This window comes from Dioscorea cayenensis, chromosome 4 (assembly GCF_009730915.1).
Source record: "Dioscorea cayenensis subsp. rotundata cultivar TDr96_F1 chromosome 4, TDr96_F1_v2_PseudoChromosome.rev07_lg8_w22 25.fasta, whole genome shotgun sequence".
Taxonomy (NCBI): Eukaryota; Viridiplantae; Streptophyta; class Magnoliopsida; order Dioscoreales; family Dioscoreaceae; genus Dioscorea; species Dioscorea cayenensis.
This window is the reverse complement of record NC_052474.1, coordinates 3,161,146-3,175,722: the sequence shown is the minus strand read 5'-3', so window position 1 is coordinate 3,175,722 and position 14,577 is coordinate 3,161,146. Positions and strand designations below refer to the sequence as shown.

The following is a 14,577-nucleotide window of genomic DNA, read 5'->3' as shown; positions in this document are numbered from 1 at the left end:
TTACTATTTTTTGTTATTATTATCAAAATCGATAATATGCATGGATTCATACAGTTTCTAAAGTCAATAAAACTAATTGAAAAGAGTACATCCTGACAATTAAAAGCAACATCAACTTCATGGCCTTTGAGGATAGGAACTCAAAGCAAACGGCCATCCTACCATATCCCCCAACATATCACACAAATAATGCCGATATTGTCTAATTATTATCACCTGTTTGTTTGTCATTTGAAAGGTGACTTGTCGACATTTTTAACTCAATTAAAGAAAAACCAAACTAGAAAAGACCCACCTTTTAACTTAGTCAGTGCCCAATGATTAAAAAAAAAAATCCAATTAAGAACCAAAACCATTAAATTATTGAGAGATTAAAGAAAAAGGAAAGAAAGAAAAACCAAATCCATTTCTCCACTCCAATGCCGAAGTCTTCTGAGAAGACTCAGCACACTCACCAACCATGCTCCCCATTCTCTCCCCCTCCTCCTCTTTCTCACCGCCCCATCACCATCTCAATCCGATTTCAGATCGCCATCGAAGCTCATCTTCATCCTCGCCGGGCAGAGCAACATGGCCGGCCGTGGCGGCGTAGTGAACACCACCTGGGATCACATCATTCCCCCTGAATCCTCTCCAAATCAATCAATCCTCCGCCTAAACGCACACCTCCAGTGGGAACCAGCACACGAGCCGCTCCACGCCGACATCGACGTGCTGAAGACCTGCGGAGTGGGGCCGGGGATGGCGTTCGCCAACGCCGTCAGATCAGGGGGTTGCGAGGGCGAGATCGGGTTGGTTCCGTGCGCGATCGGGGGAACGACGATAAGTGAGTGGGAGAGAGGACAAGGGTTGTATGAGAGGATGGTGAGGAGGGCGAGGGCGGCGGTGGAAGAGGGAGGAGGGAGGGTGGGGGCGGTGCTGTGGTACCAGGGGGAGAGTGACACCGAGGAGATGGGCGGAGGCGGAGGCGTACGCCGGAAGGATGGCGAGGTTGGTACGGGACCTCAGGGAGGATCTGGGGCAACCGGGCCTGCTCGTGATCCAGGTACGTGGATGCATTTTTAACCGTTTGATCTTGCTTTCAATCTTTGATGATGGCTTATTAAAAACGCGGGGATCACGGGATCTGGACGAGGTTGTCCGAGGACCGAGGAGTTGTTGGGGATTTTGGTGGGTTGACACGTGGGATGGTCAACCTAGTCAAAACTATTTTGGAAAATAAGGACAAATCGAGGAATAATTATTAATATGTAGATAACAACACAAGAGTTTGTAGATAATTTTTTTTTTACTTTATTAGCCTTGTTTGGACCTAGTACAGCCTTAAAAAGAACAATTTTTTTTTTTTTATCTTTATATAAACGATGCCTAATTTAGAAATAAAGATCTATTAATTTCTTTTTATCACTGTGCCACCACATTGATAATAGCCTACTTTTTTTTTTCTTATTTTTTGATTGTTAAAAGATTTTATTTTTAGTGTTCGTTGTTTTAACTTGTTTGGTTGTAATTTGTCTTGTTTTACTTGTGTTTTTTTAATAAATTATGATTTATTTATTTTTATTTATACTATTAAAAAGCATACTATTTGGGAGGGGCTAAATTTGATAGAGTAAAATTGTTAATTTATGTATCATATCATCTTGATAGTGTAAAGCAGATTGATTTTGGATGAAGTTTTACGTACCTTCTTTGTTTGATGATGCAACTCATTTTAAATCTTCCTCTAGATGATTCCTTTTTGCATTTTGCCCAAATTTTTGAAATGTAATAATAGAAGGTTGAGTTATATAATACCATTGTTGGTCAACAAAATCTCCATTTTTATTTATATTCAATGTGACGATTTTATTTTGGCATTAGTAGTGATTTTGGTTGTCACTTAATATACAAATTATATAATTTTTTTATTTTTTTAAGTTTTAAATATTTTTATTTTTAATATGATTTATAAGATATTAATATTTTTATATTCAATTTTGAGTTTGAGCTTCTTCTATTATAATTCACATTTTTTATCAAGTGCTATATGAGAAGTATCTCTCGTTCTCATCTCCAAAGTTACATGTCAGTCAAATCACCGTAATTAGTGCATCTCTATATCTGTTTGGCATTCGCTTTGTCGTTTGTCAAATATATATATATATATATATATATATATATATATATATATATATATCGAACATATTAAAAATAGCTTGATTAAAAAATAAAAAAAGTACAATGGAGCAAAATATGTTTACTAAAAGTTGGTTCAACTTATTTCACTTCTTATTCACAGGTCAAGGTTCAATCATGGCGTGTTCACATTTCTAAAAAAATGATCAGCCTTTGAATTTTTGTTATCTCTTATTGTTTTTGTATTTTCCATTATGTACTGATGCACAATTTACTTATGTTCTATACTGTACTGATGTACGATAAATGTGCAAGGATATAGATAGCTACTGTTTCCATTCCATTACTTTGCTTAATTTAATAGCATCCAAGCACTGATCTACCAACTTTTTGTAGGAAGGTGAATGTCATCTTGTTAGTGTTTTAGATAGTTGAAGGTTGCTTGAAAAGCTCCTACAAGTCTGAATCCCATCACTCTATTATTAGTAATTCTATTATTAATTAGCTCATGAGTCCATTTCATGTATCCAAAATTCTTCCAGTACTTTTCCTTCCTAGTTTTCAGGAAGTGGCACTGAGCTAAAGCACCATTAAATGATTCCTAAATTTGATGAACAAGGTGTATAACTTGATTATTGACAAGACATTCATGTCTATATTCAGGTTGCTCTTGCATCAGGAGAAGGAAATTTCACAGAAATTGTTAGGGAGGCCCAGAAAGGAATCAAGCTCCCCAATGTTCTCTGTGTTGATGCCAAAGGATTGGCACTAGAAGAGGATCACTTGCATCTTACCACACATGCTCAAGTTCATCTTGGAAAGATGTTAGCTGCTGCCTATCTTGGCCATGTTAAACCTCATCTTGAAAGGTAACACCTTATAATTAATTCTTTATTTCATGAAACAAAAATTGCAAATGATACTCACTATCTTTTTCTTTTTCACTCTCAACATGTTTGAAGTCTCTTCTGAAAACTGTCAAGTTTCAATGGAGCATAATTTGCTCTTGATTCTCCTGCTGAAGATCTTATGCTTACTTGTCTTATAATGAGGCATTGCGCGCTTCTGTGAACTTGGGATGAAAATGGTATGGATTCTAAATTTATATTTCACAACTTGCAATTAACCCAAGTAGCTAGCTAGTCACAATGTTATGTAATTTAAATTTTGTTTACAATTTGTCAAATTGTATATTTCATTCATTTGCTATTTAGTTTAATTAATCTGATGTCTGCCTTTTGCACTGCTGAGCATCAATTGATATTTACATTTTATCTTAATAAATTATTTTCTATGCTTCTATTCTCATGCCCACTGTCTAAATTAATTAGAGGATTGCGTATAGAATGGCATATGATTTACTCTCCCATCACATTGTTTGTCTCTTTTCTTCTTTTCTTTTTCATGTGTGAAAAAACTAAAGTGTAGACATTGTTTATTTTTTTGTGCTAGCACCTGATGCTTTTACATCATACAGTTTGTCGATGTTTGAGAGAATTGGTTCAAGTTGATGATAAATTACTAGATGATTTACCCAGGTCAGAAAGACCAAATGCATATTTAGTATCAAGAAGTGTATGACCTAATGGCAAGAACAAACAAACAATTTGAATAGTTCTTTGCATAGAATTTCTTAGCCCATGCTCAGTTTCTCCTGAATTGCTTCATGGGCGTTCTATTAGAGATAATAACTTTAGAGGATTTTGTACCTTATTTGCTTGGCTGAAGGTTATTAAACATAATGTAGAGTAAGGTTTTCTGTAAAACTATGTTTGTGGAGAAGGTTTTGTAAAAGGTAAAATTTTAGGGGATACCAATTGAGGTCGACCTTACACCATTTTTTTTTCTTATTTTATCTTACTTTATTAATCCCAATACATATATTCCATCCAAGCAAACCATAAGACCGATCGTAAATGTTGTATAAAATCATTGTAATATTCTCCATTAAAATAATTATCATTTAACCCTAAATGATTGTTGTTTTTATTTATGAGTAGGTGATAAGTGCCCCCGTTTAAGTAATTGCCAAAAAGATAGGCAGATACGGAGATGTACTAATTACAGCGGCTTACGGACCTTCTAGAAAATCCCTGTGTCTTGCAACTCTGGAGAGGTTAAGCCACTATTTTTTCCTAAACACTATTAATGAACAGTATTAGCCAAATGTACAATACATGAACAGTATATAAATGTTGGGCCCAACCCATTTGTTAGGTTGGCCCATGGTTAATAATAATAAAAAAAGAAAAAGCTAGGTCAATAGTGGAGAAGATGGAGGGCAAGAAGGTAACTTCACAAGGTGAAATTATTTCTCATTCTTTGGTAATGAGGATGGGTCATGCTGGAGTAGTGTGTGGGTTCCTTTTAATTGAGAAGGGGTAAAGAGAGATAAAAAGGAAGAAGAGGGAAAAAGAAGAAGAGAGGGCTAGGGCAAGGAGATCGGAAGGCCAATCCTCACCGGGATTTCACTCAAACTTGGGAGAAGACTCCTTGCGAGAAGCACTACCTATTGATTAGGTTTGATCCTTCTATTTTCCCCTTACTTGTTGTTTTGTTAGCCATCTTGATGATGATGATGATGTTTGTCGATGAGAATTCTTCTCTCATGAATGCCTTTGCCCTTTGTGCATGTAAACCTCTAGTTTGCTTAGAAGATCCATTGTAATTCATTATTGACCTAGTGGATTCATGTTTAAGAGGCTCTAAGAGTCCGGTGGTTTTTCCCTCGATTTCAGGGTTTTCCACGCTAAAAAATCGTTGTCTTGAATCTTTGTATGTTTGTTCATCTGCTATTCTAACAAGATTTGAGGGTTTGATGGTGTTTTTGAGCTTGTTTTGAAGCCTTGAAGATTTGTAGAACATTTGGGAAGATTTTGAAGCCTCAAAGGATCTAGTTCAAGGTTTTTCCGGGTTCACGCGGGTTCGCGTGGGCGTGCTGAAACTTATTGAGTGAAGTGTGACGATCGCCCGATGAAGTCGCTGGCGCCTGCAGCGGCGCGCAAGCTTATTTGTGAACCACGACGGATCGCCCGGGTGAAGCCAGCGCGGCGCGTAGAATTACGGGTGAAGTTTGCGGGCCGCACGTCCCCGCAGCGTGAGCGATGCGAGTGCTACGGTGATAGTGAGCGATGAACATTGCTACGATGATTTCAGCAGTTTTTCACTTTGTTTCAAAAATATCGTCCCAAACCCCAACAAGTGGTATCGAGAGCATCCGGGTGGTTAGGGATTATTTGTTGTGAATCGAGATGGCCGAGCAAGCTTCATGTGGAATGATAAAGTTAACGATCGAATTATTCGATTTGAAAGCGCAAAGATGCAAGACTTACTTTCATTGTAAAAAGACTTGTACATGCGGTGATGGGCAAAAGAAAAAACCGGAGAAGGTGAGTGATGGTGAATGGGAAATTTTTACATCTAAAAAGCTACAGCAACGATTCGGCAATGGGTGGATGTAAACATCTTTCATCACATTTCCGAAGAAGTGAAGACCGATGCACTTTGGAAAAAGTTAGAAGGCATGTATGAAAAGAGCACCTCTAGGAACAAGGCCTCAATCATTCGAAGGCTAGTAAATTTGAAGTACAGAGATGGAAGAAGTATGACAGAGCATACTAGTGACTTCGGGGCTTAGTGAACCAATTGACATCTATGAAGATGACTCTTGAAGATGAGTTGCAAGCATTGCTACTCCTAAGTTCCTTGCCAGATAGTTGGGAAACTTTGGTGGTATCTCCGAGCACTTGACGACCGGTGGAAAGCTAACCATGGAAATGGTTAAGGAAAGTCTCTTGAGCGAAGAGGCTAGGAGGAAGGAGAAAGGTGAAACTTCCTCGGGTGTTCTTGTTTCAGAAAAGCCAGAAGGTCGTGGTAGAAGCAAGAGCAGACATCCTCATGGTTACGGCAACAAAGACATATCCAGAGGTAGATCGAAGAATAGGAAAAACATCAAGTGCTTTCATTGTAACAAGATGGGCCACATGAAGAGGAGTCACGAGGCTCCTAAAAAGAGGCAGTGGTGGAAGTAAAGAGGAGAAGGAGACTATCAGAGTAGCCATGGATGGTGACATTAGTGTCATTTTGTGATGATGATTGTATTAATCTTGTTAGCCAGAGAGTGACTGGGTGTTTGATTCAGAGCTTCATTCCATGTCACTCCCCATGGTAACTTCTTTTCTACCTACTCTAGTGGTGATTTTTGGAAATGTTAAAATGGGTAACAGTGGTGCATCAAAGATTGTGGGTATTGGAGACATTTGCTTGGAGACCAATCAGGGGCTCAAGCTAGTACTCAAGGATGTTAGGCATGTTCCAGACATTCGCCTAAATTTGATATCCACAGGGAAGACTTGATGATGATGGGTTTGTCGAGTTGGTTTTGGTGAAAGTAAGTGCAAGCTCACCAAAGGTTCCCTAGTGGTTGCTAGAGGGAATAAAGGCAAACACACTCTATGTTATGCAAAGCTAAGTTACACATAGGAGAGTTGAATGCAATTCAGAAAGATGCAAGCATTGTGCTATGGCATAGAAGACTTGGGCATGTCAGTGAGAAAGGGCTACAGCTTCTCTCCAAGAAGAATCTTCTACCGAATATGCAAGGAGCATCTCTCAAAACATGTAATTTCCAAACCCCAACAATAAATAATAATACCAATGGAAGGATTTGAACCATTGTCTTTCCCCTCAGCACTCTTGTATTATACCATTAGGATATCCAATGATTGACATAAATGATCGTTTTTGTTTAAGAAAATTAAGAACAAAATCATAATATATCATTATATATTATTTTTTTAATACATAAATTATGTTTGATTTATATTTAACACAAATAATCACATTTTTATAAACCTTTTCAGATTGTTCTGGCTCTTCCCATTGTGAACATCATTTTCTTTTCATCACCTCCGGAAACTGCCTGTCAAGTGCCAAGCATATATATACTAAAATACATATTTCCTTCTATCGTTCTCAATGTCCATTAAAACATCATTCTCATAACCAGAAGTTTCTTCTTCTACGTCTCTTGCAAGCAACTCCAAATTCCACCTACCCTTGTTTAATTTCATTCCTTTTGATTGATGACCCAACTTGAAGAAATTCAAAACCTAGCTAGGGAACAAATAGGTCATGCATTACCTAAAAACATCTCTCTTGTATCTACTTAATTATTCCTTTCTATTTTTATTAGGACAACCATTGTTCAGAGGCCATAATCAAATAACAAATATACCTCTAATGTTCTGAAAGAATGGAACAAAGTTCAACACCTACCAATATTGCTAGAATCAAATGAACTCTGTGGAAAAAGATATATTTATAATCCAATTCCCATGTGTTTTGAACCTTGTTCTTGCCTTGTTCCTTTCAATTACTTCAATGCAATGCACCAGAAATCAACTCCTTTGAATCAGTGGATATTGATTGTTAGGAATTAGGATCATTCTATAGGCATCCATATAGCCACTAGCTAGACCAGTTGCAACCTTAGCTGTATGTTTTATTGTTATCCTTTTGAATATATATATATAAGTCATAAGCTTTGAAGATGACATCCACTGAGAAGTCCATTGATGAGATCATGCACTGTTTTATTTAATTATTAATTATTTTTATTATTTGATAAAACAAATTAATTTCAACTGTGGTTAGAAGTCAGAATCTAGTACAGATGAACAGAGTAACCCATATAAACATATAAAATACAGATACAGACAAATAAATAAACTTAGATGAGGACCTAGCTATATTATATTCACCAGCAATGTATTTGAATCATGATAAGAAAGAAACAGAAAACATGAATAAAAAAAATATGCAAGTGATTTTAAGAAAAAAATTACCACTGGTATATATATATATGCAGTACTGTTCATTTCATATTAATGCTGGTTATAAGAAAGTTCTCATAAGTTTTTAATAATAAAAAGGTTTTGCACTGATTTGTCCATGTTTGAACTACATAATTTTTTTCAAACTAAGATAGCGTTAGAATTTATGTCTGGATCCATTGGGTCCATGACCATGTGTTGGATGTTGATATTCATGGACTAGATTTGTGGTTGATTGAAGAAAGTTACATCATGGAACACTAAAGAGAATAATTAACTTTATACTGAAATTAATAACAATTAAAAAGAAAATATTAATGTGAATATATAATAATAATATTAATTAATTAATTAATTGTGTTCTACTTCTCTGTAGATGATTTGGTTGAATGGGAAGGGGGAGCATGTGCAATCACATGACTCCATGAATGTACGGTAAATAGTAATATATAGTATCATATGAGCCGTTTGGGGGTCTTTTCATGACCAATGATAGTGATGCATGCTTTGCCATTACTATTATTATTTATTGCTATTTTTACTTAAGAAAAAAAAAAGAAATTGATTTTTTAAAATTTATATTTTTCATAAAAATTAAACATTTTACTAAAATAAAATAAAATAAATTAAAATAGTAGTGGTGATAACTCATGGTGTCTTGTCTTTGCCAATTGTCACCATTTTGAAGTCAATCATTTGATATTTTTAAAGAAATTCATTTTTTTTTTTTAAGAAATCCATACATCTTATGTTTTTAATTCCCATTTTACTAATAAATCCGTTGAAATTACCGAAATACCACTATCATTTCTTATATAGTTTAGAATCGATTACTGCACTTTCCATACTCATGCTGTCCTCCATGTCTTAATAAAAACACAACACCACTATTCATTTTTTATTTTTTATATTTTTTTAAAAAGAACTCTTGACATTTGAATTTTTGCTTGAAATTAAAGTCCCTCTAAATTTTGTATATTTATAAAATGAATACAACTCATAACATAAGTACATACAAAACCCAATAAAATAAATCAATAAAAATAATAATAATAATAATGCATGCAAGTGTAATGACCCACACCCAAGTCTCATTACATAATTAATTTGAGCATTTTAAGATCATATAACAGAGAGTCTTAAAATAACTAATAAAAAATAATTATCAAAGCATATAATTGGGCACAGATAAATGAGAAAAAATAATTAATGAGGTGATCATGAAAACACTAGAAATAGAATGAATGTAATAAAACCATGAAGGTGATATCACTGTCAAACAGCACAGTAATATATAGATATATAAAGCCAGTGGTGGTAGTGATGGTGGTGGTCCTAAGTCTTTAATTCATCATTTTATGTGATAACAACATAAGCTTGACAAGGAGCTGTCAAGAAGTAGAACAATTAATAGATTTTTAGGGCTAAATGAAGAAGAGCTTATGTGTTAGAGTTTCATAAAGTTAATAATTAGGGCCCTCTCTTTATATGAATGAAGGAATCAATCAAATGTCTTAGTTTCAAGTAATAATAATAAGCCACAAGTGTCTCAACTACTTATAAACGTACCAATTAAAAACTAAGTCCACGTGTCCAAGTACCAAGTTGCACATACAGACATTGTCGGCAGTTGCATGGGACTGCCAACTCTATTCAAACGTGTAGTGTAAAAAATAAAAGGACTAATTAGTCTAATTTCAAAGACAGCTCATGCATGCATGATCCATGCAGCCACTTCACCACGTGCATGTGTGCATTAGAGTATATCTACCCTCCGTTCCTTTTTATCATCGTGATTAACGGAATCTTACGTATAATTTTAGTTATTTCACAAATTTTTATAGAAAATTTGTTATCTTTTCAAAATCACCACTAATAAATATTTTCATATTTTTCTCTCATATTAAATTACAAGAAAATAATCCTCGTATTTAATTCCAAAAAAAAAATAGAATAGAGTTTTAAATGGGTAATTTTGGAAAAAAAATAATAATAAACGTTTCTTGATGTTAGAAAATAACATATAAAAAGAAACATGAATTTGTGACCTATAAAAAGGATCAGAGGGAGTATAATATATATTGAGAAAAGAAACTATGATAAAAGACTACGACAACATAGAAATTTTTGAACTTGTATATAAATAGTATGTAGTTCTCCTATAATTTATAATGAGAGTTTTTTTGTTTTTTTTAATCTTTGAAATCTTTATTGTTGTATATGGCTCATATACAAAGGTGAACAGACAAATATTAGAACATAGTGGAATGGAGTGACGGAGTTTAGCGTAGAAGTGGAGTGAAGTGAAGTATTTTGGTAAAATTGTACTGCGTAGGGTGAATATATATTTATGTAATTTGTAATCTTAATTTTTTTAAGAAAAAAAATCATAACCGTTCCGTTCTTGAGAACGTAGACATATTCTGTCGAACATCATTAAATCTCATGTGTTTACGTGATTGCTTTCATTTTTTTTTTATAGTGAGCGAATTCTCAACATTTGTGTTTGATGTGAATACTTTATGTTATCTGTTGAAACTTGAACCCTTTAGGATCTTATATTTATTGATAATTTAGATATAATGAACTATGTGAAAACTTAATGTACTGTTCTAGTATACTCAGTATTTAAGTTAATAAAAAGAGGTTTTATTTTAAGGAAAGTATGTGAATAAGCAATTTCATTATGATGATTTTAGTTATAAGCAATTAAATTAACAATGTTGATCAATAGATTTCAGAAATAATTAAGCTCTCTCTCAAATATTTTTAACATGTAAGTATATATTAGCACCAAAAAAAAATCATACATTTATATTTAATTACAAAAAATAAATAAAAATATATCAACAAATACAAAAGATTTGGTATGGTAATAATTACAAAATTACTTTGTAAATAAATGTTTAAATGTCCCCTTTTTAAGATATGCGGAATCTGATTTTGAGGAATGGATAGACCATGTATAATATATATAATTTTAATATTTTACTGTGTAAATAAAAAAAAAAAGACTTGCAAGTCACGTGAGGATAATTTTTTGAAAATTCAAAGTAAAAGAAAACAAACCAATGAAATTAATAAGAAATCACTCTTATGGTCAAACAAATTCACATTCAACTAATTGGTATCTAATTCTTTTCCAATCCTTTTTCTTTCATCTCTTTTAGAAAGAATTCTGCTTAATGAGAACAACTAATCACTAGCTATTCAAGTTTGAAGGTTTTAATTCAAAATTCAACTTCTTTAATTATACTCACCGAAAGGATTAAAAGAAAAGGATGCGTCTATTTTCCAAGAATATACATGCCCACATTAATGTAGAAGAAAAATTCCATTCTTTTCTTACTCTAGTGAATAGTTGTCTAGTTGGCCACCTGACTTCCAAGTAAAAATTCTCTCTAATTTCTATAATTACTAGTTTTTTTTTTCAATTTTCTATTATCATTATTTTTTGTGGATGAGATGGTGTTGAATTTTTATTATTTATGTCCAAAATAAATTAAAAAAGATCTCATATATACTTGGTATAATTTATAAGCCTAGGTCACTTTCGCATGCATATAATTTCCTGTTTATATTATGGTGTGTTTGTTTGCAATACGAATAATAGTTATTGAAGGAGTATTAAAAATAGTATTTCTCATGAAAAAATATTTATATAAAATTTTTAACTTTAAGTAATTTTTTATGCTCAATAAAAAAATATTTTATTAATCATTATATGGTTTGTAAATATTTTCTCAAATAAATAAGTACGGTTTATTAAGCACTGAAAATGATGGAAATCAATTTTTGGGGACCAAGAAAAATAATATATATATATATATATATATATCTAGGGATGTAATTGGAAAAATAGAAGTGAAGAAGAAGAAGAAGTTTAGAAGCATTGGTTAAGTTATGTGGGACCAAACCAAGAAAGGTGAGTTTAAGACTGATGTTGAAGCTACACCATGCAAATGTATATTTCATACAAATGTATATATATATATATATATATATATATATATTCAAATTAGTGGAGTTGGTTGCTCACTTTGAGCATTTATTTCAGTTTTTGGTTGTTTACTAAAAAAGATTCCTTTATTCCTTTCTTTCTTGAGTATTGATTTGATATTTTAAATAACATACATTTTTAAAAAGTTATGATCAAAGAATTTCGCCAAATCTAAAAAATATTTTACTATATCAGAATAAAATTATATAAACAAGCAGGTACCTCTTTTTAATAGTTGACTTCAAACTCAAATTCATTTGTTAGTAATAGTGAAAAATTAATAAGAACCATTTGATAGTCCATTAAAAAAAATAGAAAACATGAAAATATTATAAATAAAATAAAATAAAATATTAATTTAGAAAGGATTTGTTAATCAAACAAGGTAGATTTTCACTTGTATTTGTTTTGAAATATATTTGAATAAATATAAAAAATATAAAAAGAACCCATCATTAAAAGAGCTAAGGGTTTAATAAATAATAAATTTAAAAAAACGTGACAGACGTTCACACTAAATTAAAAAACAAGAGTACTCTTAAAAAACGATTACCAATAGATTATTCATCAAGCATCATCGGGTAGTAAAATGAATACCGTATTTGATTGTTTTTAAATTATATTTTTTAATTTTAGGATAAGAGGGAATCATAAAAGAAAAATATAGTAATTAATTAATATATATTGTTGAGAAATTGAACAATAATCAATAGGAAAATCTGAAAGCAATCACACAAATACATGAGTATTTAACGAGATTCGGTAGAGTATACTTATGTCCACGGGAACGGAGCGGTTGTCGATTTTTTTATTCAAATTAAATTAGGGTTACATATTACATGTATATATATAAACTCTATCAAATGTAATTTACCAAAATACCCTTGTATATATAATGAATAAAATGAAATTGAAAAATGGAATTTATATATGAGGTGGCCTTTGAATAGTTTGATTTGAAATTGCATTCCAAAGTCCCAATCAATGGACTCGTGCACTGCATCCAAAACTTTGTGAGGGTGGGTCTCACTCACGTGTTCATTTGAGAGGCCATTTGTGATTCACAATGCCTCTCCTCTCACACTATTTTCGGCTAGCTTCAATTCTTCTTCCAATTTTCCTATTTTGAATTATTCCTCTCCCATATATTAATATACACACCCTCAACATCTTTAATTTTAAACTCATTAACATAGGTTAATTGAAAATCATGTACTCACTAACTCCGAGGAATGCTGCCCTACCCCTAACTTAGCTTAAAACAATCTCATATGTGACAGTTATATATTTTTTTGGCTTTACTAATATCATATTCAATTTATTATTGGGAATGGTTGGTCCCTGTTTAATATTTTTTTATTTTTATTTTTTGACACTAGATAATAAACACCCCATTTAAAATTAATAGTTAGTGATGTATATTAATGCGGAGTGCATCCGTACGCTCAATATCATCGTGCTTCTCACCATACGTAGGTTTCGATTCTGTATTTCTCTAAAATTAAAACTTTACACAAAGAACCCAGTACTGATAAGCTAAAAGATCATTGGTTCATACCTATTTTATTACATAAGGGACTTGGTATTAATAGGTCAAGAGGCCGTTGATCTTTGACTATTTTATTAATCTTATGATTTTTTATTTTTTTTTAATTTTTTTGGTTATTTTTTTGTTTGTATGGCAGCCTTATATAAAGTTTCTATTCTTATAAATAAAATAGTAGTTATCTGTTGTTTTTTTTTTAAAAAAAAAAATTTCCTTCTTTTCCTTTATGTATTAATGATCCACAAAATAGGAGCACTACCTTATTTTGAATTTTTTTTTAAAACATTTTTAGGCTGATTATTTTAAATTACCGGCAATATATGTACACATATATAAATTAATGGTAGAAAAACAAAAGAAAAAAAAAAGTGGCTCAGTGTTTGCTTATAAATTGACAAATCATATTTTTGGTCAGAAAAAAAAAATAAAGATGTTGAGAAATTAACAAGATTCCAAGATGAAGAGAATTAATTAAAGTTGAGGGAAAGAGTAATAAATTCCAAGAACAAAGGATCAATTGATTGCGTTTGCCAACCCTTATTAAGAATCTCTTGGACTTCACCTCCCACATTAGACAGTTTGATCCTCACAACTAACACTATATATATTTCCTTTTTTTAATTAATATTTGATTTAAAGTGTGACGGTTTGAATTTATTTTATTAATAATCAATAAAGAAAGAAAAAAAATTATTACACGTGTTTATATAAATTGTTTTCCGTGTATAACCCAAATTAAAAAAAAACAAAGAGAATATTGAGCCAATGAGGTCCATCTCAAGTGATGTCTAGTAAAAAACACATATTAGTTTCATAATTATATTATTATATATGTTTAAAATTTTCTATATATTAATTATAAAAAAATAGAACTTAAGTATTCTATTTGTATACATCACCAAGGATAAAATAACAAATAAATAAATAAAGTAGTTAAAATTACCCTACTTGAGTAACTATCCATAATTTTATACTTCACAAGGACTTAGGTAAAAAAAAAATAATAATACTAATGCTCAATTAGAACACTGTGATTGGACACGTGGCATCCGATCGCCATAGCGCCGCCGCCGGTGTCA

At 32.2% G+C, this 14,577-nt stretch overlaps 1 protein-coding gene across 1 annotated transcript; it reads left to right on the top strand.

The window, feature by feature from the left end:
- The first annotated feature begins 320 nt into the window (after window positions 1-320).
- LOC120258192 (probable carbohydrate esterase At4g34215) lies at window positions 321-4,099 on the top strand. The gene is given in 4 exon segments (XM_039265549.1): window positions 321-957; window positions 959-1,045; window positions 2,782-2,987; window positions 3,081-4,099. Coding segments are annotated over 4 exon segments (690 nt in total). The 5' UTR covers window positions 321-570; the 3' UTR covers window positions 3,091-4,099.
- The last annotated feature ends 10,478 nt before the right edge of the window (window positions 4,100-14,577 follow it).